This window comes from Mobula hypostoma, chromosome 1, assembly GCF_963921235.1.
Source record: "Mobula hypostoma chromosome 1, sMobHyp1.1, whole genome shotgun sequence".
NCBI lineage: Eukaryota > Metazoa > Chordata > Chondrichthyes > Myliobatiformes > Myliobatidae > Mobula > Mobula hypostoma.
This window is the reverse complement of record NC_086097.1, coordinates 34,581,403-34,605,998: the sequence shown is the minus strand read 5'-3', so window position 1 is coordinate 34,605,998 and position 24,596 is coordinate 34,581,403. Positions and strand designations below refer to the sequence as shown.

Below are 24,596 nucleotides of genomic sequence, written 5' to 3'. Positions count from 1 at the left end.
GTTTTAAGGTGCTTGGAAGTAGGTACGAGGGGGATGTCAGAGGCAACTTATTGAAAGTGATGTCACAGGTAGAAAGGGTTGTAAAGAAAGCTTTTGGCATAGTGGCCTTCATAAATCAATGTATTGAGTACAGGAAATACACACAAAATTTTGGAGGAACTCAGCAGGCCAAGCAGCATTAATGGAAAAAAGTACAGGGGATGGGATGTTATGTTGAAGTTGTATAAGATGTTGGTGAGGACTAATTTGGAGTATTGTGTGCAGTTGAGGTCATCTACCTATAGGAAAGATGTAAATAAGATTTGAAAGAGTATAGAGAAAATTTACATGGATGTTGCTGGGTCTGGAGGACATGAGTTATAAGGAAATATTGAATAGCTTAGGACTTTATTTCTTAGAATGTAGAAGATTGAGAGGAGATTTGATAGACGTATACAAAATTATGAGCGGTCTCGATAGGGTAAATGCAAGAAGACTTTTTCCAGTGAGGTTGGGTGGGACTACAACCAGAGGTAATGGGTTGAGGGTGAAAGGTGAGAAGTTTAAGGGGAACATGACGGGAAACTTCTTTTCACTCAAAGGGTGGCGAGACTATGGAATGAGCGGCCGGCATAAGTGATGCTTGTGAGCTCGATTTCAATGTTTAAGAAAAGTTTGGATAGGTACATAGTAGGGGCACGTAGTGCTATGGTCCCGGTGCAGGTTGATGAGAGTAGGCAGTTTAAATGGTTCAACACAGACTAGACAGGCCAAGGGCCTGCTTCTGTGTTGTACTTTTCTATGACTCTATAACATGAGATGAGAGTCCTTGAAAGTGAGTCCAAAGGTTCAAAGGTTCATTTATTAACAAAGTATGTGTGTATTATACAACTCTGAGATTCATCTTCTCCAGATTGCAACAAATCAAAGAAAATTATGGAAATCACTCAAAGAAGAACATCAAACACACCACTGCACAATAAAAAACTTACAAATCGGTAACAAGAGCACCAACCACTCCCTCCACGCACAGAAAAACGAAGTGGGCGAACTGCATGAACAACAAATCCCAACCCCTACCACACAAAAAAACTTACAAAATACACTAAAATTAAATGGACAAAAGCACAAATATAAAAGTTATAAAACTGCAAAGAGTCCAGTCCAATCCATAAATTGCAGAATTTTGGTAACATCCTCTTCAAGGGAGAGGGAGACCACTCGAACGCAGAGATAGAGCAATGAGGGAGACACCTTAGTCAGCAGCAACAAGTGATAGGTGGTCACACTCAAACATCTTATCCGGCAGCAGCGAGAGGCAGGAACTCAGTGCTGAACACTCATTCACCTTCCGCCTTCGCCTCACCGTTTCAATCTTCCTCTGTGCTTTAATCAGTGATTAATGGACACCTTAACTGGCGAAATGGAGTTGATTGTGGGTTTGCACCCCGTCTCTAAGCTTCGCCACAAGGCTTACAGTCACCTCCCAGAATGTTCTCAAAGACAGCAGAGCGCCAGGTCACTCAATTCAATTCAAACTGTAAATCGCAGGCTTTAACAGTTCCAGAAACACATTTAAGGTAAAGAGAAGACAAACAAGAAGTGAAATAAATAGCTTTGCGAACTATCTAGAAAACATTGCTCGAGGTATCAGTGTTTGCTGGTGCCATCTTGACTGGAAGTCAAGTGATGGGGCAAGTGAAATTGAGTGAAGTTATCCCCTTTGGTTCAAGAGCCTGGTGGTTGAGGGGTAATTACTGTTCCTGAACCCGGTGGTGAGTCCTGAGGCTCCTGTACCTTCTTCCTGATGGTAGCGGTGAGAACAGAGCCTGGCCTGGGTGGTGGGAATCCCCGATGATGGATGCTGCTTTCCTATGACAATGCTCTGTATAGTTGTGCTCAATGGTGGGGAGGGCTTTACCTGTGATGGAATGGGCTGTATCCACTACTTAATGTAGGATATTCCATTTGAGGGCATTAGTGTTTCCATACCAGTCTGTGATGCAGCTGGTCAATATACTCTCCACCGCACATCTATAGAAGCTTGTCAAAGTTTTAGGTGTCATGCTGAATCTCTACAAACTCCTAAGGATGTAGAGGCACTGTTGTGCTTTCTTTGTAATTGCACTTATGTGCTGGGCCCAGGACAGATCCTCCGAAATAACACCACCAAGGAATTTAAAGTAGCTGATTCTTTCCACCTCTGATTTGCTGATGAAGACAGGCTCATGGACCTCTGGTTTCCTCTTCTGGAAGCCAATAATCAGCTCCTTGGATTTGCTGACATTGAGTAAGAGCTTGATGTTATGGTGCCATTCAGCCAGATTTTAATTCTCCCTCCTATATGCTGATTCGTCACCACTTTTGATTCGGCCTATGACAAGCTTGAATATGGCACTGGAGTTGTGCTTAGCCTCACAGTCATAAGTGCAAAGTGAGTAGTGCACGAGTATATACAACACGATCAATCATGTTCAACATTCCATAGCTTCTTCTAGAAATGTTTGATTCTCATAAGACATAGGAAGAGAATGACACCATTTGGCCCATCCAGTCTGCTCTGCCATTCAGTCAGGGCTGATTGTCCCCCTCAACCCTACTCTCCTGCCTTATCCCCATAACCTTCGACACCTTCAATAATCAAAACCTATCAGCCTCTGATTTGGCCTCCACAGCCATCTGTGGCGGTGAATTCTACAGATTTACCACCCTCTGGCTAAATAATTTCTTCATCTCTGTTCTAAAGGGACATCCTTCCATTCTATGGCTGTGCCCTCTCCTCCAGGACTCCCCCACTATAGGAATCATCCTCTCCATGTCCACTCTATCTAGGTCTTTCAATGTTCAATAGGCTTCACTAAGATCACCACCACACCACCCCCCCCCCCCCGCCCCTTCACATTCTTCCAAAGAACAGCAAGGAAAGTTACAGAACTATCATATGCTCCTCAGATGTTAACCCTTTTATTGTTAGGATCATTCTCGTGAACCTCCCCTGGACCTTCTCCAATGCCAACACATCTTTCCTCAGATAAGGGGTTTAAAATTGCTCATTATACTCCAAGTGTGGTATCACCAATGCCATATAAAATGTCAACATTACAACCTTGCTGTTATATTGTAGGCCTCTTGAAATTAATACTAACTTACTTTCTAGTTCATTGTCTGTTTAGTGTACAGCATTTCAGTGAATAAAATTTAAAGGGAAATGCAGAATTTCACGTTAAGTGTTCCGTTCAGTTTGAGAATGGAGCATGGCGCTAGGCCAGAGTAAAGGAAACTTCACTAAATATTCAGAGAAGCAACGACAGTACAGGAAAAAAATAATATTGATACCACAGTGGAAACTGTACCATTTATCAGTGTTTACTAAATTCACACAGAAGCAAAAGGTGGAAAGGAATGGATTAAATTTGCACTTAATTTAATTATAGAGTCATTTCACCTCACTGTGGATTGAGATTTTGAAAGGCTGTACTTAGCTTTGAAAAATCATGCAAGTTATTTTTGCACTTTTATTGCAAGATAATTTAATGTACTAGACACAGCAGGAATTTCCACCTTCAACAACTCTTATATAGAACAACTATGAACTTTATTCTGCTCTAGAATTCTATTTCCCTGCCTAATTTTCTGCTGATATTTTCTGAGAGAGCCAGCTTCTTGCTTGTCTATTGTACCTCAGCTTTTTCAGTATAATTTTCTGTGTTCGTGCCAAACTGAATCCTTAAAACATTGTGAAAGCTAACTTCCATTGCTCATGAAAATCAGGTTTTTTTAAAACATATAATCATATGCAAAGTTTCATTTGGTTTGAGTGTTCACTAAAGCAAATGAGTCTTTGTCGTCATTTGTGAAAGCAATGGAAAACTCGGTGGTGTAATTTGCATGAACTCTAAAAGAATACCTGGAAATTTTACATTTTTAAATCCACCTGAAAGGTCAGCAATAAAAAAAATCTGCTGGAGGATATCAGAGGATCGAGCAGCACCTGTAGGGTGTTGGGGGATGAGGCGGGGGATGGACCTGATTATGTTTCAGGATGACTTTCAGTCCTGATGCAGGTTTTGGCCTGAAATGTCAAATTCTTTCCCCTACAGATGCTGCCTGACCCACCGAGATTCTTTGTTGAGTCACTTGTGTCTCAATTAGCAGAGCGTTACACACCACATTAAAATCCTTGAGAAGATGGCAGCAACTATTAGGCCCCTGAACTGGTGTGGTTAACTTCACTCACCTCAATTCTGAGTTGCTTCCACAACCTACAAACTCACTTTCAAGGACTCTACAACTCAAGTTCTCAGTATTATGTATCTATTTATCTATGTATTTATTTAGCACATTTGTCTTCTTTTACATGTTGCTTGTCATTTTTATGTATAGTTTTTAATAAATTGTATTTCTTTATTTTTCTGTAAATGCCTGCAAGAAAATAAGTAACGGGGTAATATATAGTGACATATGTACTTTGATAATATATTTATTTTCAAGAGAAATTCTGCAAATGCTGGAAATCCAAAGCAACACACACAAAATGCTAGAGGAACTCAGCAGGTCAGACGGCATCTATGGAAATGAATATACAGTCAACATTTCGGGCTGAGACCCTTCTTCAGGACTGAGAAGGAAGGGTGGGGGAGGGGGGAAGATGCCTGAACAAAAAGATGAGGGATGGGGGAAACAGGCTAACTGGAAGGTGCTAAGTGAAGCCAGGTGGGTGGGAAAGGTAAAGGGCTGGAGAAGAAAGAATCTGGTTGGAGAGGAGAGTGGAGAATAAGAGAAAGGGAAGGAGGAGAGGGCCCAATGGGAAGGGATAGGCAGGTGAGAAGAAGTGAAAAGTCATTTGTTCACCGAGGGTAGAAATCGATATTCAGACTGCCAGGTTGGAGGCTACCTAGATGGAATATAAGGTGTTGCTCCTCCACTCTGGCATAAGAGGAGGCCATGGATCGACACTTTGGAACATAAATGGGAATTAAAATGTTTGGCCAACGGGAAGTCTCCCTTGTGGCGGATGGCGCAGAAGTGCTTGACGAAGCTGTCCCCCAATTTACAATGGGTCTCACCAATGTGGAAGAGAGCTGCATTGCATTGGGAGCACTGGACACAATAGAGGACCCCAGCAGATTTGCAGGTGAAGTGTTGCCAAACCTGGAAGGTTGCAGGGATAAGTCCCTGGAGATGGGAGGTACAGGTATATTTAGTGATAGGGTCCCTTTGGAGATGACAGAAGTTGCAGAGGAGAATATGTCCCTGGAGATGGGAGGTACAGGTATATTTAGTGATAGGGTCCCTTTGGAGATGACGGAAGTTGCAGAGGAGAATATGTCAGATGTGGAGGCTGATGGGGTGGTAGGTAAGGGCAAGACGGACTCTATCTCTATTACAGTAACAGAAAGATGGGGTGAGTGTGGAATTAACTTTTATTTTCTTGAAATGCTGCACCCTGTCCAGTGATAGAGCTCCTAGAGCGTTATTTAACTTCAGAATTAAATTTTGAGATGACAAAAATGTGATATTTTTCCAACACAAGATGGTTTCTCTGTATATGAGACTTGTAGATGATGACATTTCCTTTGTCCTTCTGGGTGGCAGAGGTCACTGTGTTAGAAAGAACTGTTCAAGCAGTCGTTGGTCATTGGAAGTTGCTGGAGTGCATCCTGCAGTTGGAATGTACTCCTGACAGGGGTGCCAAATTGATGGGAGCGGTGGATGGGATGTCAGCCAGGGGGCTATTTAATCCTGGATAGCTGGAGATTTGAGTGTTGTTGAAGTGGACCCTTCTAAACAACCCTCTCTTCTCTTCAGGAAAATGGTAGAAAGGTTTTTGTGAATCAGGAAGTGAGTATAGTGATATGTCTACTGTCTGTAAAACGTTTAACAGTAAGTGAGCTATCATTTTATCTTTTATTTACTTACTGAACTAAAATTAAGAACATGAAACATGACGACTACTCACCACTGGCCTGGATGAGTGCAGCTTTAACAATATTTAGGATGCTTGAATCACACAGGACATAACAACCGATCCACATTCACTCTCTCCTCACTGTCAAACAGTATCAGTAGTTTGTGCCATCTCCCAGATGCTCTGCAGCAAACTCACCAGGCCTCCTCAGTCAGAATCTTCCAAACCCACAACACTTGAGTAACTCGAAAGGTGAGGGCAGCAAAAGCACGTGAACATCACCCCCTAGAAGTTGCCTTCCAAGCCATACACAATTCTGACTTCAGAATCAGAATTATTATCACTGATTCATTCGACATGAAATACTGTACATTGTTTTGTGGCAGCAGTATAGTGCAAAAACTTACAACTTGCGATAAATCACAAAATCAATAAACTGTGCAAAGAAAAACAAATAATGAGGTAGTGTCACATGGGCCATTCAGAAATTTGATGGTGAAGCGGAAGAGTGAGCACGGCGGGAAGAAGAAAATGAGGTACATGAGGAGTATAAGAGGTTCAAGAGATCACTCAAGAAGGAAATCAAGAGGGCTAAAAGAAGGCATGCAGATGCTCTAGCAGTCAAGATGAAGGAAAATCCCACGGGTTTCTACAGATATATTAAGAGCAAAAGGATAACAAGAGACAAAATTGGTCCTCTGGAGGGCCAGAGTGGTCATCAATGCATGGAGCTGAAAGAGATGGGGGAGATCTTAAATGGATTTTTTTGCATCTGTATTTACTCAGGTGACAGACACAGAGCCTATAGAAGTGACGCAAAGCAGCAGCAAGATCATGGACCCTATACAGATTACAGAGGAAGAGGTGTTTGCTGTCTTGAGGCAAATTAGAGTGGATAAATCCCCAGGGCCTAATAAGGTGTTCCTTCAGACACTGTGGGAGGCTACTGCAGAAAGTGCAGGGGCCCTAGCAAAGATATTTAAAACTTCCTTTCCCATGGGTGAAATGCCGGAGAATTGGAGGTTAGCTAATGTTGTTCCATTGTTTAAGAAAGGCTCTAAGAATAAGGCATGAAATTATAATCCAGTGAGCCTGACATCAGTAGTGAGTAGGTTATTAGAAGGTATACTAAGGGACCGGATATATAAGTATTTGGATAGACAGGATTGTGCTGTTCTCAAGAAGTGCAGTTCATTTTGTATGAACATCACTTCCTGTACATAGCTGTTTTTTAAATATCTTTTCCTGTATGGGTTCGTTTTGATTCCTTTTGAAGTGCACAATGGAAACCCATTCAGCTCCGTACTCTATTTACCCTTCAAACAGTAATATCTTTTCTTAAGTAAGAGAACTCTTTAAAAAGCCTGAAGAAAGCTTCCATATCAGGTGACCTTTGAAAAGTTGTTTAACTCGCTGAATAGTTCTGTAGCCACACACTACTCGAACAGTAGAGAGTAAAGATGATTCATCCTCAAGGCATCGCACACAGACTGGAGATGCGTCTGAATGCCATAGACTGTAATGCTGGCTTCTGACCCGAGCAATGTTGATCTCCAAGACCTGGAAGTCAGGTTAGAATGTGGCTCATCGATCATGCCTTTGCGACCCTCAGATGAAACCAAAATTAGCAGAGCTGCAGCAAAAGCCCGCGCCAGAGCTGAAGCAGCAAGACACAAATGGAGAAAGCTCATATAGACATGGAGACAGCACGTTTAAAGGCCATATTGAATGAATTGAATTGAATTGACTTCATTTCCTGCATCCTTCACAGACATAAGGAGTAAAAATCTTTATGTTATGTCTCCATCTAAATGTGCAATGTGAAATCATAGTAATTTATAATAAATAGAACAGTCAATGTAACATAGAAATACACTCAAATCAGTGCGAGTTAATCAGTCTGATGGCCTGGTGGCAGAAGCTGTCCCGAAGCCTGTTGGTCCTGGCTTTTATGCTGCGGTACCATTTCCCGGATGGTAGCAGCTGGAATAGATTGTGACTGGGGTGATTCGGGTACCCAATGATCCTTCGGGCCCTTTTTACACACCTGTCTTTGTAAATGTCCTGAATCATGGGAAGTTCACAACTACAGATGCGCTGGGCTGTCTGTACCACTCTCTGCAGAGTCCTGCGATTAAGGGAGGTACAGTTCCCATACCAGGCAGTGATGCAGCCAGTCAGGATGCTCTCAATTGTGGTCAAGAATGCGCTCAAGAAGGAATCTGAAGCGGAGGCTGCCTCAACAGAGGCAAAGGTGGATGAAGCAGCAGCTGACTTAGACAGTGGTGAGTCTATAACCAGAATCAGTTATGTTTTGCTGACACAACAGCCAATGCATCTTACTAAATATGTCGCAACACATTTTGGATATAAAAAGACAGGGTCCAGCTCTACAAGAAGCTGTCCACACCACAGGGAGCCAACATGCCTTTCACATTGTCCAGGTATTGACAGTCAAGGTCAACAGCAGCAAAGACCCACAACCTCCCACCACCCCCCCACAGTCCCACCACAACCACGACCTCAGTCAAGAGTTGCTAGTGATGCCAATCCCACTGCCCAGACATGGACAGACTGAACTTACATCCATCCCAGGACACACATTTGGCAAGCCAGTCTCCACAGTGATCTCATTCAGGAGCTGCAGGTGCATTACATTTGTCTTGGTATCTTGCTCATCGAGATCCAGTCACAACATGACTAAAGGTGTTCAAGAACCAGTCTGCCAGTTATCTGTCCCGAAAGTCAAGCTTTTGCAATGTTGTGGAAGGACTAAGTCTCAAATCTAACTAAGAGCTCAACCTTCTTTGTAAGTAGCTTGATGGGGAGTCACTGCAACATGCAAGAAGGGTTAGAGGCATTCACATTAATAATCCAGCTAAGGGTTTACAAATGCTAAGGCAGAGGCTGAACAAATGCTATGTCTTTCCAGAGGCAATCAAAGAATCTCTCTTCCCATTTGAAGATCTGGCCAAAGCTCTACAGAATCTTGATCTTGGCCAGGACGTCCCGCCATGCAGCAAAGTGTGGGCCTTGGATAGGATCATTACCCACACCCTTACTTTCCAGCTCACTGATACCAAAAGACCCTCTGTATGTGGTGGCATGCTACTGACCATCAGCAGCTTATATGACCCTCCTGATGAAGGGTCTCGGCCCGAAACGTCGACGGTACCTCTTCCTAGAGATGCTGCCTGGCCTGCTGCGTTCACCAGCAACTTTTATGTGTGTTGCTTGAAATTCCAGCATCTGCAGATTTCTTCGCGTTTACATCATCAAGGCTGGTATTTTTGAACTGAGGACGGTTAAAGACACTATTTTCAAGACCATTCCCTGAGACTATCCTTCTTTTGCTAAAGACTTAGTGATCACTTGACTTTTAGGTTTAATAGTTAAGTTTGACTATTGGATGCCAGGCAGAGAGTGTTCTGGCCTCAAGAGGCACAGTTTATTCTGTATGAACATCACTGCCTGTATGTAAACTGTATTTTACATCTTTTCCTGTGTGGGTTAGTTTTGTTTTGATTTGATTTGAAGCACAAGGTGGAAAGATGTTCATCTCCATCTTCTCTTTATTTGCCCTTGAAACAGCAATATCTTTTCATAAGTAAGAGATCTCATTAAAAACCCTGAAGAAAGCTTCCACATTGGATGATTTTTCAGAAGTTGTTTAACTCGCTGCATAGCTGTGTAGATATGCACTGTAAGGGCAATAGAGGAACTAATTAGGGATTGTGGACAAGGCTTTGTGCGTGGTAGTTTGTGCCTAACCAATCTTATAGAGTTTTTTGAGGAAGCTACCAGGAAAATTGATGAAGGCAAGGCAGTGGATGTCGTCTACATGGACTTTAGCAAGGCCTTTGACTGGAAAGGTTCAGTCGCTCAGCATTCAGGATGAGGTAATCAATTAGATTAGACATTGGCTTTGCAGGAGAAGCCAGAGAGTGGTCATCGATGACAGCCTCTTTGATTGGTGGACCATGATTTCTGGAGTGCCGCAGGGATCGGTGCTGATCCATTGCTGTTTGTCATCTATAGCATATCAACCATCTGGATGATAATGGGGTAACCTGGATCAGCACATTTATCAATAACACCAAGATTGAGGGTGTGAAGGACAGCAAGGAAGACTATCAAAGCTTGCAACGGAATCTGTACCAGCTGGAATTTAATTTAGACAAGTGTGAGGGATTGCACTTTGGGAGGACAAACCATGGTGGGACTTACATGGACAGCAGTACGGCACTGAAGAATGCAGAACAGAGGGATCTGGGAATATAGATTCATAATCCCTTGAAAGTGGCGTCACAGGTAGATAGGTTCGTAAAGAAAGCTTTTGCCACATTGGCCTTCGTAAATCGAAGTATTGAGTTCAGGAGTTGGGATGTTATGTTGAAGTATAATACGTTGGAGAAGCCAAATTTGGAGTATTGTGTGCACTTTTGCTCAACTAACACGTGAAAGATGTCAAAAAGATTGAAAGAGTGCAGAAAAAATACAAGGCAAGGATGTTTCCAGGACTTGAGGACCTGAGTTACTGGGAAAGGTTGAACAAGCTAGGACTTTATTCCCAACAGGGACGGTTACATGTCCTAATGGAGCATTAAGGGAAATAGAGGTTGTTGGGGGTGTTCAAGATCCTAGGGGTGGGGGGCGGGGGTGGGGGAGAGTAAGCAGCATCCTAACTTGAGGTAGGAGACCTGACCGACCATGAGTAGAACAGGCACTTCCAAAAAGAAAGGATGAGGCACTAGAACACAGGAAGAACCATAGTTCCACAGGCAGTGAAATAGAACCAGTCAGTGAGCATGCCAACACCGTGGATTCCTCGAGATGTCCAAAGCGACCTTGGCTTCATATGTGCAGTTAAGAACCATCTGTGGGGATCATGAGGCCTTATGTGATTGGTCACTCACACTAACTGGAATAGTATAAAAGTAGCTTGCCAAACACCAGCTCTATTCCGACTAACATTCAGATTCCAATCGGAATCCTTGTCAATGTAATTTTCACTGTTATAATCGTCTTCATCTTTGCCTCACTGTTCCTTTGCGTGCTGCTCCCATTGTTCCATCTGTGTCAACTCGCTGCTGTCATCAACATCCGATAGGCATTCCCAGTTTGTGTTAATCTTTAATTTTAATTTAGCCCCATTAATGAAGGATAATTACGTACAGTGTGATCTCTATGAGTCTGAAGGCGGTGAAGCCTTGAATTCTAATCCTGCTAAGAAACAGAAACTACAGATACTGCGTCAATACAATGTTACAATCCCGGAGTATGGTTTTATTCTGTTACTGTCAGATCAGTGACACCCATCTGTCTTATTTGTAATACTGTACTGTCTAATAAAGTCATGAAACCATTAAGATGGCAGGAACACTTCTGTAAAAGACACTCTGAAAAGGCTACTTCTGGTATTACTCAGTTTCAGAAGACGAAAGAAGCATTTGAAAAGTGTTGCACACTTGTTTTATTTATGACCTCGATAGTGGTCTCATTGCTTCTTAGAACATTTCCAAAATGATAGGAAAGTGTGGAAAAGCTCATGCAATTGGTGAAAGATGCCTGCTGTACCAGAAGTGCCCACCACTGTTCTCAAAATGGATACCAATATTTTAAAATTAATTCCTCTGAGTAATAACTCTGTAGCTTATTGTATTGACGAAATGAGTGAAGACATTGAGTATCAACAATGCAAAGAGCTACAAAAAACAGAATTTGGGATACAGCTAGATGAGTCAACTGTGCGAGACAACGAGGCACTGCCAATGGCATATGCACGGTTTATCAAAAATGGAAAAGTTTATGAAGAGATTCTCTTTTATAAAAATTTAAAAACAAATATTAATGGAGAATCAATCTACAACAAGCTTAAAATGTATATTGAGGATAAAACTATTCTGATTAGGAAGAAGATTTCTTGTGCAACAGATGGAGCATCATATATGACAGGCCACCATGCTGGTTTGTTGGTACTTATGCAAAAAGACATTCCAAGTCTGTTTGAAATCCATTGTGTAATTTATCGTCAACATCTCGCAGCCAAAAACCTCAGCCAGTGACTTTTTTCAAGCATAACTCTTCTAATATCTGCTATCAACAAAATTAAAGCGCATCCATTAAATAGCACAATATTTTGCCAGTTATGGCAAGATAACAATGAAGAGTTTGAATGTTTGCTTCTTCACACTGAAGTGTGTTGGCCGTCAAAAGGCTGCTGCCTAAACTGTTTCTTAGATCTTTTTGACACTGTGGTTTAATTTTTGCTCAAAGTCGACAAGAGCTTGGGAAACAAGATTGAATTTCTATGTGGTGATGTGGCATACCTAGACGACCTGTATGACAAAATGAACATTCTAAATATGAAATTGCAGGGTGATAATTTCAATTTAATCCAGGCAAGAAGTGCAGAAACATTGGGAGAAGAATGTTCTCACAGCTTCCCTGCATGACAAGTATGGCACTCTCTTTCACAGACAGTGATTTGCAAGAGTACTGTTTACACCTGCAGTCACTGAAGAAGGATGTTTAGAATTGATTCATGGATTTGAGCGATTTGGAAATTCTGGACTGGGTAATTAACCCATTTCTTTGCAAGGTGAAGGAATAGGAAGATAGCTTGCAAGAAGAAATGATCAAAGTTCAGAATGATGAAGAAGCAAAAATATTTTTCAAAAATGTCAGCTTTTGTGGTATGTGGCCACACAGTCAAACAAAATTTCCTGGTCTTTGGAGAAGAGCCAAACTGCTCTTCCTTGCATTTCCATCCTCCTGCCTTGAAAGCGGCTTCACTGCAGTGAACCACATAGCTACAAAATCAGAAACAGCTTGGGCATTGTTATACATGGGGACTTAAGGCTTTTGCTGTCAAGTCAAGTCAAGTCAAGTCAAGTTTATCATCATTTCAACCATAAGCTGCTGGTACAGTACACAGTAAAAATGAAACAACCTTCTTCCAGGACCCTGGTGCTACATGAAACAACACAAAACTACACAAGACTATGTGAGACAGCACAAGGCTACACTAGACTATGCAACTTGAACTACGTCACAACTTGAACCAGATATTTCAACTCTTGCTAAAAACCATCAAGCTCAATGATTGCATTGATATCGAAGCTGCTGTACAGTGCACAGGTAGTGTGTAAGCTAAGCTTAAAGACAAATAAAAAATTAAATCAGAATCATTTTTCTCATGTTAGCATATGGTAGACGTGTTTTTACAATATGTATATTGAAATTATAGTCAACTGAAGAGGGGCACTGGCAAGTATGAAGGTGCTTTAGGGGGTGTTGGCAAGTATGAAAGTGCATTGGGAGGTGTTGGGCTAAAAATGGTTGGGAAACACTGTCTTAAGAGTACAGATGAATGAGGGGAGATTTGATATTTATAAACAAAATTATGAGGGGGATAGAAATGGTAAGTAGAAGCAGGCTTTTTGGGTGAGACTAGAACTAGAGGTCATAGGTTAAGGGTGAAAGGTGAAAAGTTTAAATGGAACACGAGAGGGAACTTCTTCACTCAGAGGCTGGTGAGGGTATGGAATAAGCAGAAGTATTGGATAAGGATTTGATTGCAACATTTAAAAGATATTTGGATAGGTACGTGGATGGGAGGGGTATGAAGTGCTTTGTTCCGGGTACTGGTTTATGGGCCTAGGCAGACGACAAGTTCGGGATGGGCTAGATGGGCTGAAGGGTCTGTTTCTGTGTTGCAGTGCTCTACGACTCTATGATTCTTAGAAGTCGTCCCTAAATCATTGAGCGTGATTCTTCAGGCACCCGCACCTCCTTCCCAACGGTAGAAATAAGAGGGCATATCCTGAATGTTGAGGGTCCTTAGTGACTAGGAAATTACTCACTGTAAGTCACTATTCCTTCACTGTTACAGAGTTAGAATAAAAATCCACTAGCAGCATTATGAATATAGCCACACCTCAAGAACAGCAGTTCACTATCTTTTTCTCAAAGGACAATTATGGATGGGTTATCAAATGCAGAGCATGTGTCCCTTGAATTAATAAAAACAAAAATGGGCCACTAGAACCTGCTCTGGTGTTCAGCAATGCAGGGATTGTAAAAGATCATGGACTTCCCCGGTGATTCTCTTGCCCCTTAATTTAAGCTCAGCACCCCTATTGAGGCATAGGCTGCTGCTGCTGACAGCAGCTCACCAGAGTCCTCTGTCCTGGGCCAGTCTTTCAGGTTGTCCACATTTTCAAAGATCCTTCCTCTCTCAGGATGAGGTCTTTGGAGCTTCTGTTGGTGATTCTGTCGTTCTGGAATTTTACGGGATGGGGTTGTTAGCCCCAAGGTCACCCCTCCTCCTTTCGCAGCCGGGCTTGGGACCGTCCATGGCGGAGTTGCCTCTTAATTTGCTTAGTGTTTAGTAATCTATTGATCTCAGCTTGCATGCACTCACTCACAGAGCATCCACGTTCCTCTAGGAGAATGAAATGCTTCATCTCTGGCTGGGATGTCTTAAGCAATCAACTCCTTATTCTGAATATAAATTCCCTATTTCTAGATTTTTTCAGAAACCATTTTAATATCTATCATATCAATCACTCTAAGAATCAAAGAGATTACATTGCATTCTTCTCAGATAATGTATTTCATTTGCCTGATTTCTTTATCTCATTCTCCTTCATTCTATATAGACTAAAACCGCACACTTATTTTATAGATAATTTTCTCACCTAGAGATCAGTCTGGTCTACCAAGTATACACCACCTCAAAAGACAAGAGTATCCTTCCTCAAGTAATGAGAGTTAAGCTGCCTTCAATATTCCATGTGTGGTATTTACAAAGCATTGAACAACTGCAACAAGACCTCCTTACTTTCATATACCAAGTCCATTGCATCAAAAGCTAATATACAAAGTTCTTTACACATATTCATAATAAAACAATTTACAAGTATATTGAATAAGGGTTACCTTCTTGTTGTAACTGAGCCAAGAATAGGGCGAGGTAAGTGTCGGAGATCAACTCTGGACCCGTCAATAAAGAATTCAAGTTAAACCACTGCCCAGAAAAGAAAGCATCGGTTATTCTTTACATCTATGCATATTTATTGGACAGATGCATAATCTTCTCATTAGCTTATTTTAAAGGAGATGTAAATTATTCCGTATTGTTTGATAAATCTAGAGGAAAAAAATTGCGCCATCTGGTGGTAAACTCTGCAAAGTACAATAACATTCTTAATCAATTTAGACTTAATTTATTAGTATTTGATGTTGTTTTTCAATGGTTTTAATAGTTTTTGAATATATCTGAGTGATCTTGACTGATTATAATGAGTTTGACAGTTCTGAATATGGTAGGGCAGTAGTTTTTATGTTGTTGCCCTGTCACCTGCAATCAAGCAACCCTCTTGTCACCTGGTACATCACCACTGGGGATAGGATCAAATTTCCTACAAGGTTGAGAGAGGGATCGGGTGGGGGGGGGGGAGCGGAATGCGCTGTGGTAGAGTAGTTAGGTAAAGAAAACTGCAGAAATACACACTTTATTTCATTGTATAAGGTCTGACTTTCTTACATTGAGCATCATGTATTTATAAGATGTTTTTTAAATACAGAAAAGAACCATTCCATGCTGGCTCATAGTAATTCAAATAATAAATATTCAGGCAATGAGAGTCAGAGGTATGTTTAAAGAAGTACATTTAAATAAATACAGTGAAGTGGGCAAATTTATATAGGTAATATCAGACTGTGGCATCTATGTAAAAAGCTGAGGCTGAACTATCTGGATAAATGTAGTCCAAACTGCCATTGGGCAAATACAGTTAGGATAGTCAATAGAAGTATGGAAGGCAAATAATGTACGGCTCGTGGTAGGAAAAGATGATGGATGGAATGATCAAGAAAGGGCTTAAACAACAGGTTGGAAAGTTCATCTGTGAAGCATTGGGAAATTGGTGGTTCATGTGGTCAGATATAATGGGCGAGTATAAAATCCAGTAACTCCACCATGTTCACTCCCAAGCTCGGCTGTGAAAACAGGGGCTAGCTACTCCATCCCATAAAAATCCAGGGCTACAGAAAATAGAGGGAGAGGAAGGACACACCAAGAAGATGGGCTACACTTGGGAAAGCTTGAAAGACTAGCCCAGGACGGAGGACTCTAGTGAGCTGCTGTGGGCGGCCTATACCCCAGTAGGGGTGATGGGCCTAAAAAGAAGATAAAATCTGATACAGTTTCAAGTGGTGCAGAAGTAACTGATGAAAAGTGTAGGATTCAGTTAGCAAAAACAGCACTGGACTTGTTAAGGTTGGAGGTGCAAGGCATAAGGGTGAGGGTTGCAGTGACTGATAGACCGATGCAAGTAGTCTGTACTGATTATGAGAAAGGGTGTCAGCGAATCAGCCCAGAATTCAATTAGCTGTCAAATTTGCTAATTTGGTCCAATCTGAAGCAGTGGCCTGTGAGGGAGATGGAATTTCTGACAAGGGTACAGAACTTATGAATGTGGACCAAAACAAATTGCTTTGGTCCTTTCAGGAAACCTCCTCTTTGACCTCATTTGCCTCAATATTTATTAAGTACATCTCTGTGAACCAGCACAGAAGAACACTTTATAATTACATGTTACATTGCTCTCGGGAAACTGCAGCTCATTGGATGTTAGACGAAATGTCTTCATGTACCCAGGGAGCGGAGGGCTGGGCCTAGGAGTACACCGGAACATCTGGTGCCTATAGCACCAAACAGACTTATCCAGTATGAGCAGTAAAAGCCACCAAGCCACAGTGTGTTGGTGAAGAAAAGGGAGCCAATAATAGATGCTTCGGGGTGGTGGGGGAATGGTGACATTACTGCTTGGTTCATTTCATATTTAATGGACTCCAGGTCTTCTCCAGGTTATATGCAGCCCATACATTCAATCACCTCGGAACCCAGTGGGATGGATTTGACAGAGCAATGAGTCTGCACACATCTTCTGCCACCTGGGAACTTGTTTCACTGCCATATTTCTGACTTACAGACAGTTGACAGGAACAAAACCCTGCCACAACCTGGGATGAACAGTACAGGGTGGACTTCAAAGGAGTGCAGAGCTTATGTGATTGACTATGTTAAAGAGTGCTAAAATGGCATACATGTCAGTTTGGATAGGACTATATTCATGTGTAGAGAGTGAGTAACTTGGCTTAGCAGAAAAGACAGAATCCACTTAACAAACACTGCAATTCTGTGGCAATATTTTAACATCCTACATCTTCACAACAAACTTTTTTTTAAACACAAGCTCACATTTTGTTAATTAAGGTTCTTGAGAAAGGAGAAACTGGGACTATGACACTGTGCAGTAAGTCTAACAAGCTGCATTAATAGAATACTGAAGAGAATATTTTTAAGAAGTTTCTTGTCCCCAAAAGAGATGAAACAATCATTGGAAATCTTGGAAAAAATTGGTAAAGGGAATGGTTTAATTTCTCTCATACCATGGAGGTGAGATTCAAAATTCCATACCAATTCTTTAATGTTAAAGAGTAAACTACCTGATTTCCTAATTTTCGTACTGTAAACCAATGTTCTTTGTAGTTGCATATAAATGCCCTTTCAATTCTGTGGAAACAACAAACACGTGGATAGACCTTAATCTGTTTCACAAGGAATTTGTTGAAAGAATCAATTTAATTTTTCAAAATGCCTATTTCTGAACAAAATGGCTATTGCTCATTTGTGACTGTATTAAGAGTATATTTGAAAAAAAGTCCAAAATCTGAAAATTAAGATCCACATAAACAGTAATTGTAATTTAAATAAAAATAATGACAACACACTGTATTTACGTATGTATATATAAAATGTGCCTTACACTGGATCAATCCTTAATCGCTGATATTCTGGGCTGTTGAAGAGGGTAATCTCTAAACCCCAGACTCTCAAGGCACTACTAATCACCTGCAGAAATAAAATTTCTTTGAAAGGTCTTTGGATTTTTACAGAGATACAATGGAGCCCATTTAAAATAAATAATTCTATAAGCAATATCTGTTCTTAACACATGCAAAAATCTCAGCAGGAATTTAAAATATTTATCAATAAACTTGTACTGGTTTCATATTTTTGGCTACCCTCCTGACCATATAACAATTAGGATGACAACTTGCCCAGTGTTTGTAGATAATTTCTCTATGGAATTGACCTCATTGCCTTGGATGATCAATCTGCAAACAAATTGCAAATGGTCTGGCCACCAGAGAAGATTTTTTAAATGCACGAACAGTGTAGCTATAAATTTTGCACACGTAGTTTTCAATTCACTTCCCAGTATGCCTTCAGTATCCTTTTGTGTACTTGTATGAGTACACAAGAATTGTGTACTGTGATACCCTAAATCCTAACCTTCAACTGATTCCATTTTGCTACAAGCCTTGATGGAAAGGGGGAAGTGCGGAGAGCAGTAAGAAAAGATCGAAGTTTCTTTCAAGCCTGCACATACAAAAAGTCCCCCTTGTTTTAACTCCTCAGTAGTGTAATTCTACACTTCAAATCCTGTTCATAAGACCATAAGATATAGGAGCAGAATTAGGCCATTTGGCCCATCGAAGCTGCTCTGCCATTTCATTACAGCTGATCAAATTTTCCTCTCTGTCCCAATCTCCTGCCTTCTCCCCATATCCCTTCATGCTCTGACCCATCAGGAATCTGTCCTCCTATTCTTTTTTAATACATGCACGCATTGGATGTGGACAGCACCAAAAATATTAGTATTGGTTGTTCATCCTGGTTTTATCAGACATTCCAGTGTCAACCATATTGGTGGGACAGGAACTACATATTTACCAAAACAGGCAAGAATAGCAGAGTTTTCTCTCTGAACACCATTAATGAATCAGATGGATTTTTAAAATACTCCAGTACTTTTGTGGTAGGCATTACCATGAAAAAAATGAACTTTTAAAAAACTGAATATATATATATATATCTATCTATCTATCTTTATGTGTTGGCGCGTGGCCAAGTGGTTAAGGCGTCGGTCCAGTGATCTGAAGGTTGCTGAGGCAGTGTGTTGTGTCCTTGAGCAAGGCACTTAACCACACTTTGCTCTGCGACAACACCGGTGCCAAGCTATATCGGCCCTAGTGCCCCTCCCTTGGAGAACATTGGTGGCGTGGAGAGGGGAGACTTGTAGCATGGGCAACTGCCGGTCTTCCACACAACCTTGCCCAGGCCTGCTCATGGAAACCTTCCAAGGCGCAAATCCATGGTCTCACGAGACTAACGGATGCCTATAATATCTATCTTTATCTATCTACCTATCTATATATATATATATATGGGTGCCTAAGGCATTTGCACAGTAATGTATTTGTCAAAGTGGAGCGGAGAGCAAATTTGTAAATCTGGTGGGAGCAAAAAATGTTGGATTGCCACAAGGGGTGTGTGAGATTGGTGGCAGAGAAGGAGTGCCAGGTCCAGGGGTAGGGAATTGGGGCATGGGTGAACACACACCCAGCCCTGAGAAGGTCATCTGATTCCAAACTATTGATTCATTGTTCATTACAGAATATCTCACTGGTGCTTCCCACTCCCTCCACTCTCTCTTCCCTTTTTTCCAACCATGTTTCCAGTCCCCCCACCCCCCACTCTCAGACCACAATAGAGACCCGTATCAGAATCAGGTTTATCATCACTAACATATGCTGTATAGTGCAATACATAAAATTACTGAAGTATTGTGCAAAAGTTTTAGGAACGCTAGCTGTATGTATGTGCCTAAGACTGCTTTTCACAGTGTTATACATTCATCAGGACCTAAAGTTTCACTGATTTATTTGAATTATTTGCACTTTTTTGGAATGTGGGCTTCACGAGAAAGGCTAGGTTTTATCACCCACCCTTAACAGCTCTTGAGAAGGAGGTGAGCCACTTTCTTGAACTATTGCAGTCCTTTCCATGAATGTACTCCCACAAAGCTAATGAGTAGGGAGATCCAGAATTTAGATAAAGGACTGCAAATATCTCTAAGGTAGAATGTTGTGAAACTCAGAACGGAACCCAGAGGAGGTGGTGCATTCCATTTTAGGGAACATAATGACGCAACATCAAGTCACCATCCATTAGATCATCAAATCTTTTAAGACTTATTTATAGAGGCTACACTGACACAGTTTAACCCTCTGACTCCAATCAAGAGGATTTAGAGACATTACAAGAGAGGGTAAACAGGAGGACATCAATCTTATGCCTCTGTTATACTTAACTTAAAGAGGTGAAAGCTTGTATTAGATAAATGAAGTCAATGATGACACATAAAATCAAGGAAAACAACAGGAATTCTGCAGATGCTGGAAATTCAAGCAACATACATCAAAGTTGCTGGTGAACGCAGCAGGCCAAGCAGCATCTATAGGAAGAGGCGCAGTCGACGTTTCAGGCCGAGACCCTTCGTCAGGACTAACTGAAGGAAGAGTGAGTAAGGGATTTGAAAGCTGGAGGGGGAGGGGGAGATGCAAAATGATAGGAGAAGACAGGAGGGGGAGAGATAGAGCCGAGAGCTGGACAGGTGATAGGCAGAAGGGGATACGAGAGGATCATGGGACAGGAGGTCCGGGAAGAAAGACGGGGGGGGGGTGACCCAGAGGATGGGCAAGAGGCATATTCAGAGGGACAGAGGGAGAAAAAGGAGAGTGAGAGAAAGAATGTGTGCATAAAAATGAGTAACAGATGGGGTACGAGGGGGAGGCGGGGCCCAGCGGAAGTTAGAGAAGTCAATGTTCACGCCATCAGGCTGGAGGCTACCCAGACGGAATATAAGGTGTTGTTCCTCCAACCTGAGTGTGGCTTCATCTTTACAGTAGAGGAGGCTGTGGACAGACATGTCAGAATGGGAATGGGATGTGGAATTAAAATGTGTGGCCACTGGGAGATCCTGCTTTCCCTGGCGGACAGAGCGTAGATGTTCAGCAAAGCGGTCTCCCAGTCTGCGTCGGGTCTCGCCAATATATAAAAGGCCACATCGGGAGCACCGGACGCAGTATATCACCCCAGTCGACTCACAGGTGAAGTGATGCCTCACCTGGAAGGACTGTTTGGGGCCCTGAATGGTGGTAAGGGAGGAAGTATAAGGGCATGTGTAGCACTTGTTCCGCTTACACGGATAAGTGCCAGGAGGGAGATCAGTGGGGAGGGATGGGGGGGACGAATGGACAAGGGAGTTGTGTAGGGAGCGATCCTTGCGGAATGCAGAGAGAGGGGGGGAGGGAAAGATGTGCTTAGTGGTGGGATCCCGTTGGAGGTGGCGGAAGTTACAGAGAATAATATGTTGGACCCGGAGGCTGGTGGGATGGTAGGTGAGGACCAGGGGAACCCTATTCCTAGTGGGGTGGCGGGAGGATGGAGTGAGAGCAGATAAAATCAAGGTATAGGATCGGAGTTTTTCATGGTGAAATGGTACAATACTTCATTTGTAATTGTGGGTGTTAGATTACTATTCATTGTTTCTATAGTAGACCATGCCAAATCATGGTTTTACAGATTGAAGTAATTCACTAGAATTTTTCTTACAATGACTTACTAGAGGTAGTTTGGTTGGAGGTTGGAGCAATGTCATGAATACTTCACAGAATAATTTAGCTTAGAACCAGGTCCTTTCTGTCCTCCTTATCCACACAAACCCTGACGTCTGTGGACATCCGCATTACCAGATTGGTTTTTTGCTGTCCTATTTATAGCATCCAAGATTTTTAAACCGTTGAATGAAAAAAAAATTAAAATCTTCCCTGAAATCATCAATGGAATGCCAGAGCAATCAGAGGAGTATTGTGGCAGTTTAGGGAGAGAAAAAATGGCATAAAATAGTGCTAAGAACTATTTCAGAAAAACTCAATTAGACTCCCAAAGTACAACACATCAATGACTAGTTGAATCACAGAGGCCATAGAGGAGTCACAAGACTAATCATGCATCACTGCGCTCACTGTGAAATAATCAGCTATTAATAGAAAAGATGCAAATAAAATACACACTGTATATGGTGGGTATATACATTAAAAAATGGGAATAATAATTTTACAACTCCAGTTTTAATTCCAAAAAAGGTCAAATCTTGCATTAAGTTTATTATCAAGAATTCATGTAAAAAAATTTCAATTACTCTGAGCTGGATTCTTCAGATTTACACATCATTCTACAGGAGAAAGCAAAATACGATTTTACAGTTCTGTTTGTTTTGTACCATAGATATATGACCCTGTCAGAGCCATCCGGTCATTTTAAATTTCCAGCCAATTTTAACATAAGCTTGAATTTTTTTCCCCCCAAAATAAACTGCAATTAGAAATATTGCTTTCCTAAACACAAGTTCAATGTACCTTGGGAATAACTGAATTGTCAATGTAACAAATGAATGGCATCTAGAGAAACAAGTACATTAGATATTCAGTGTATACAACTCATTTACAATTTTTCTCATTGCTTACCATTACTCAAAATGGAGGTCATTGCCTCTGTGTACCATTATGCTTAGTCTCAAACTATTCAACAAATCTAGCCATCTGTTATATAGCTATCAGTACAAGAGTTTATAACTGCCAAATAAACATCAGCCGACTTTTCCTTTTTTTTTATTTTTAAGCAAAAAACTCAGATTCCTGCCAAGTTAAACCATAAAATGTACATAAAAATAGAAAATACTGGAAATATTCAGCAGGTCACGCAAATCTGCAGAAAGAAACAGGATTAATGTTTCAGGGCTGGGATCTTTCACCAGAACTGCAAAAGAGAGAAAACACATTAGTTTAGCTAACAATGAAAGATGATGAAAAGTGGGTGGTCCAAAGTGAATATTTCTGATAGGCTGAGACTAAATGACCTTACCAGGCAGTGCAAATCAGAAATTAAGCTTGTTTGTTTGTGTTGCTAATGAGAAGACTGTAGGACACGCTCAGCAGGCCAAACTTAGGAAAAAAGGGAAAAAAGATAACTTGCCATTGGACAGGAGAATATCTGCAGATGCTGGAAATCCAAAGCAACACACACAAAATGCTGGGGGAACTCAGCAGGCCAGGCAGCATCTATGGAAATGAATTAACAGTCGACGTTTTGGGATGAGACCCTTCCTCAGGACTCAGAAATAGCTGATTCAGAGACAAACAGAAAGAAAGAGTGAGTGATGTAAATGTACAGAATTTACTACTGAGTTCTACAGACTGCAAATTGCAGAAGACGAGGTGTTGTTCCGCAAGCTTTGGCTGAACCTCATAACGAAGCAAAAGGCCACAAATAGAAAGGCAAGAGTTGGAGCGAGATGGTGAATTATACTGCAAGGCATCCAGGAAATCAGGGACTAAGAGGAGGTGTTCTGCAAAATAATTACCTAATCTGAATTTGGTTTCTCTGTTGTAGAGGAAGCACTGTGCCATTGTAGGCAGCACTGCTGTGCAGCTAGTGGAGCCACTCCCTCAAGGTGCCAGAGACCCAGGTTCAGTCCTGACCTGGTCTGTGTGGAGTCTGCACATGCTTCATGTGACTGCATGGATTTCCTCTGACACGTGGAGGAAAGATGTGGAGGTTAGCCATTATCAATTGTGTAATCTAATATGTAGTCTAATCAATAATTTCAGATATGCGGATGATACTGTGTTAATTGCATGTTCAGAGGAAGAACTATAAAACTTAATTGATATAGTTGTTGAAGAAAGTGCAAAAATGGGTCTATCATCAATTGCAAAAACACAGAATGTATGGGGATATCCAAAAAGAAGGAGAATCCTATCTGCAGGTTGAGAATAAACGGGGAAGACATAAAACAAGTACAGAACATTTGCTACTTCGGAAGCTGGGTGACATCAGATGGCAGGTGCGACATGGACATGAAAAAAAGAATACGGTGACACCTTTACGAGAATGAAGAGTATACTGACCAATACTAAACTGGGCATGACAACCCGCCTCAGAGTACTGAAACGTTACGTTTATCCAGTTATGTTATATGGCTCAGAATGTTGGACAGTATCTAGTAACATGAGGAAACAAATTGAAGCAGCAGAGACGTGGTTTTTGAGGAGGATGCAAACAATATCAAGGATGAAACGAATATCTAACGAGGATGTCATGAACAGAGCAAACACAGAAAGAGAAATAATGTATGAAATCATGAAAAGACAACTTGACTTCATTGGACATGTGATTAGGAAAGAGGAGTTAGAATGCATGGTAATTATGGGAAAGATTGAAGGAAAGAAAGCAAGAGGAAGACAAAGACAAATGATGATAGAGACAGAAGCCGGAGAACCAGAAATGAAAACCAATGAATAGATCCACTTGACCCGAAACAGGAGTGTGTGGGCCATGGCAGTCAAAGCTGAAACTGGGCATGGCACCTGATGATGATGATGAATTGTCTAGAACCTGGTGAGATTTAATGAGATTGTGAAGTGACTAAAAATGCAACTGATGTAGAGCTGGTTGTTCAATGGTTGGTCTGGACTCTGTAGGTCCATGGGCCTGTTTCTGTGCAGTGTAAATTAGCAACACATGACACAAAGAGATTAATGTAATGATCCTTAACTGCCACATTAGATCAATGGCGATAACGTGTCGAAGTGAGGTAAGTTACTTGTGAAGAATAGGAATAGGAAGTATGTTTGCAAGGCTGCTGTTCTGTACTGGGTGTCAGATGTGGGATGTCTCCTGGACAGCCACATCTGTGCCAGGTGCGTTGAGCTGCAGCTCCTCAGGGAC

The 24,596-nt window shown here is 41.5% G+C and overlaps 1 protein-coding gene across 3 annotated transcripts in view; it reads right to left on the bottom strand.

Annotated features, from left to right (window-relative positions):
* The window catches only part of atxn3 (ataxin 3), a 100,253-nt gene that overhangs the window by 44,182 nt on the left and 31,475 nt on the right, over positions 1 to 24,596 (bottom strand). For all 3 annotated transcript variants that reach the window (XM_063046204.1, XM_063046194.1, XM_063046184.1), the window contains 3 exons: positions 17,725 to 17,810; positions 17,405 to 17,471; positions 14,831 to 14,918 (listed from right to left, as the gene is read on the bottom strand). In XM_063046204.1, the coding sequence (XP_062902274.1) occupies positions 14,831 to 14,918; positions 17,405 to 17,471; positions 17,725 to 17,810 (241 nt within the window). The remainder of the gene's footprint in view (positions 1 to 14,830; positions 14,919 to 17,404; positions 17,472 to 17,724; positions 17,811 to 24,596) is intronic.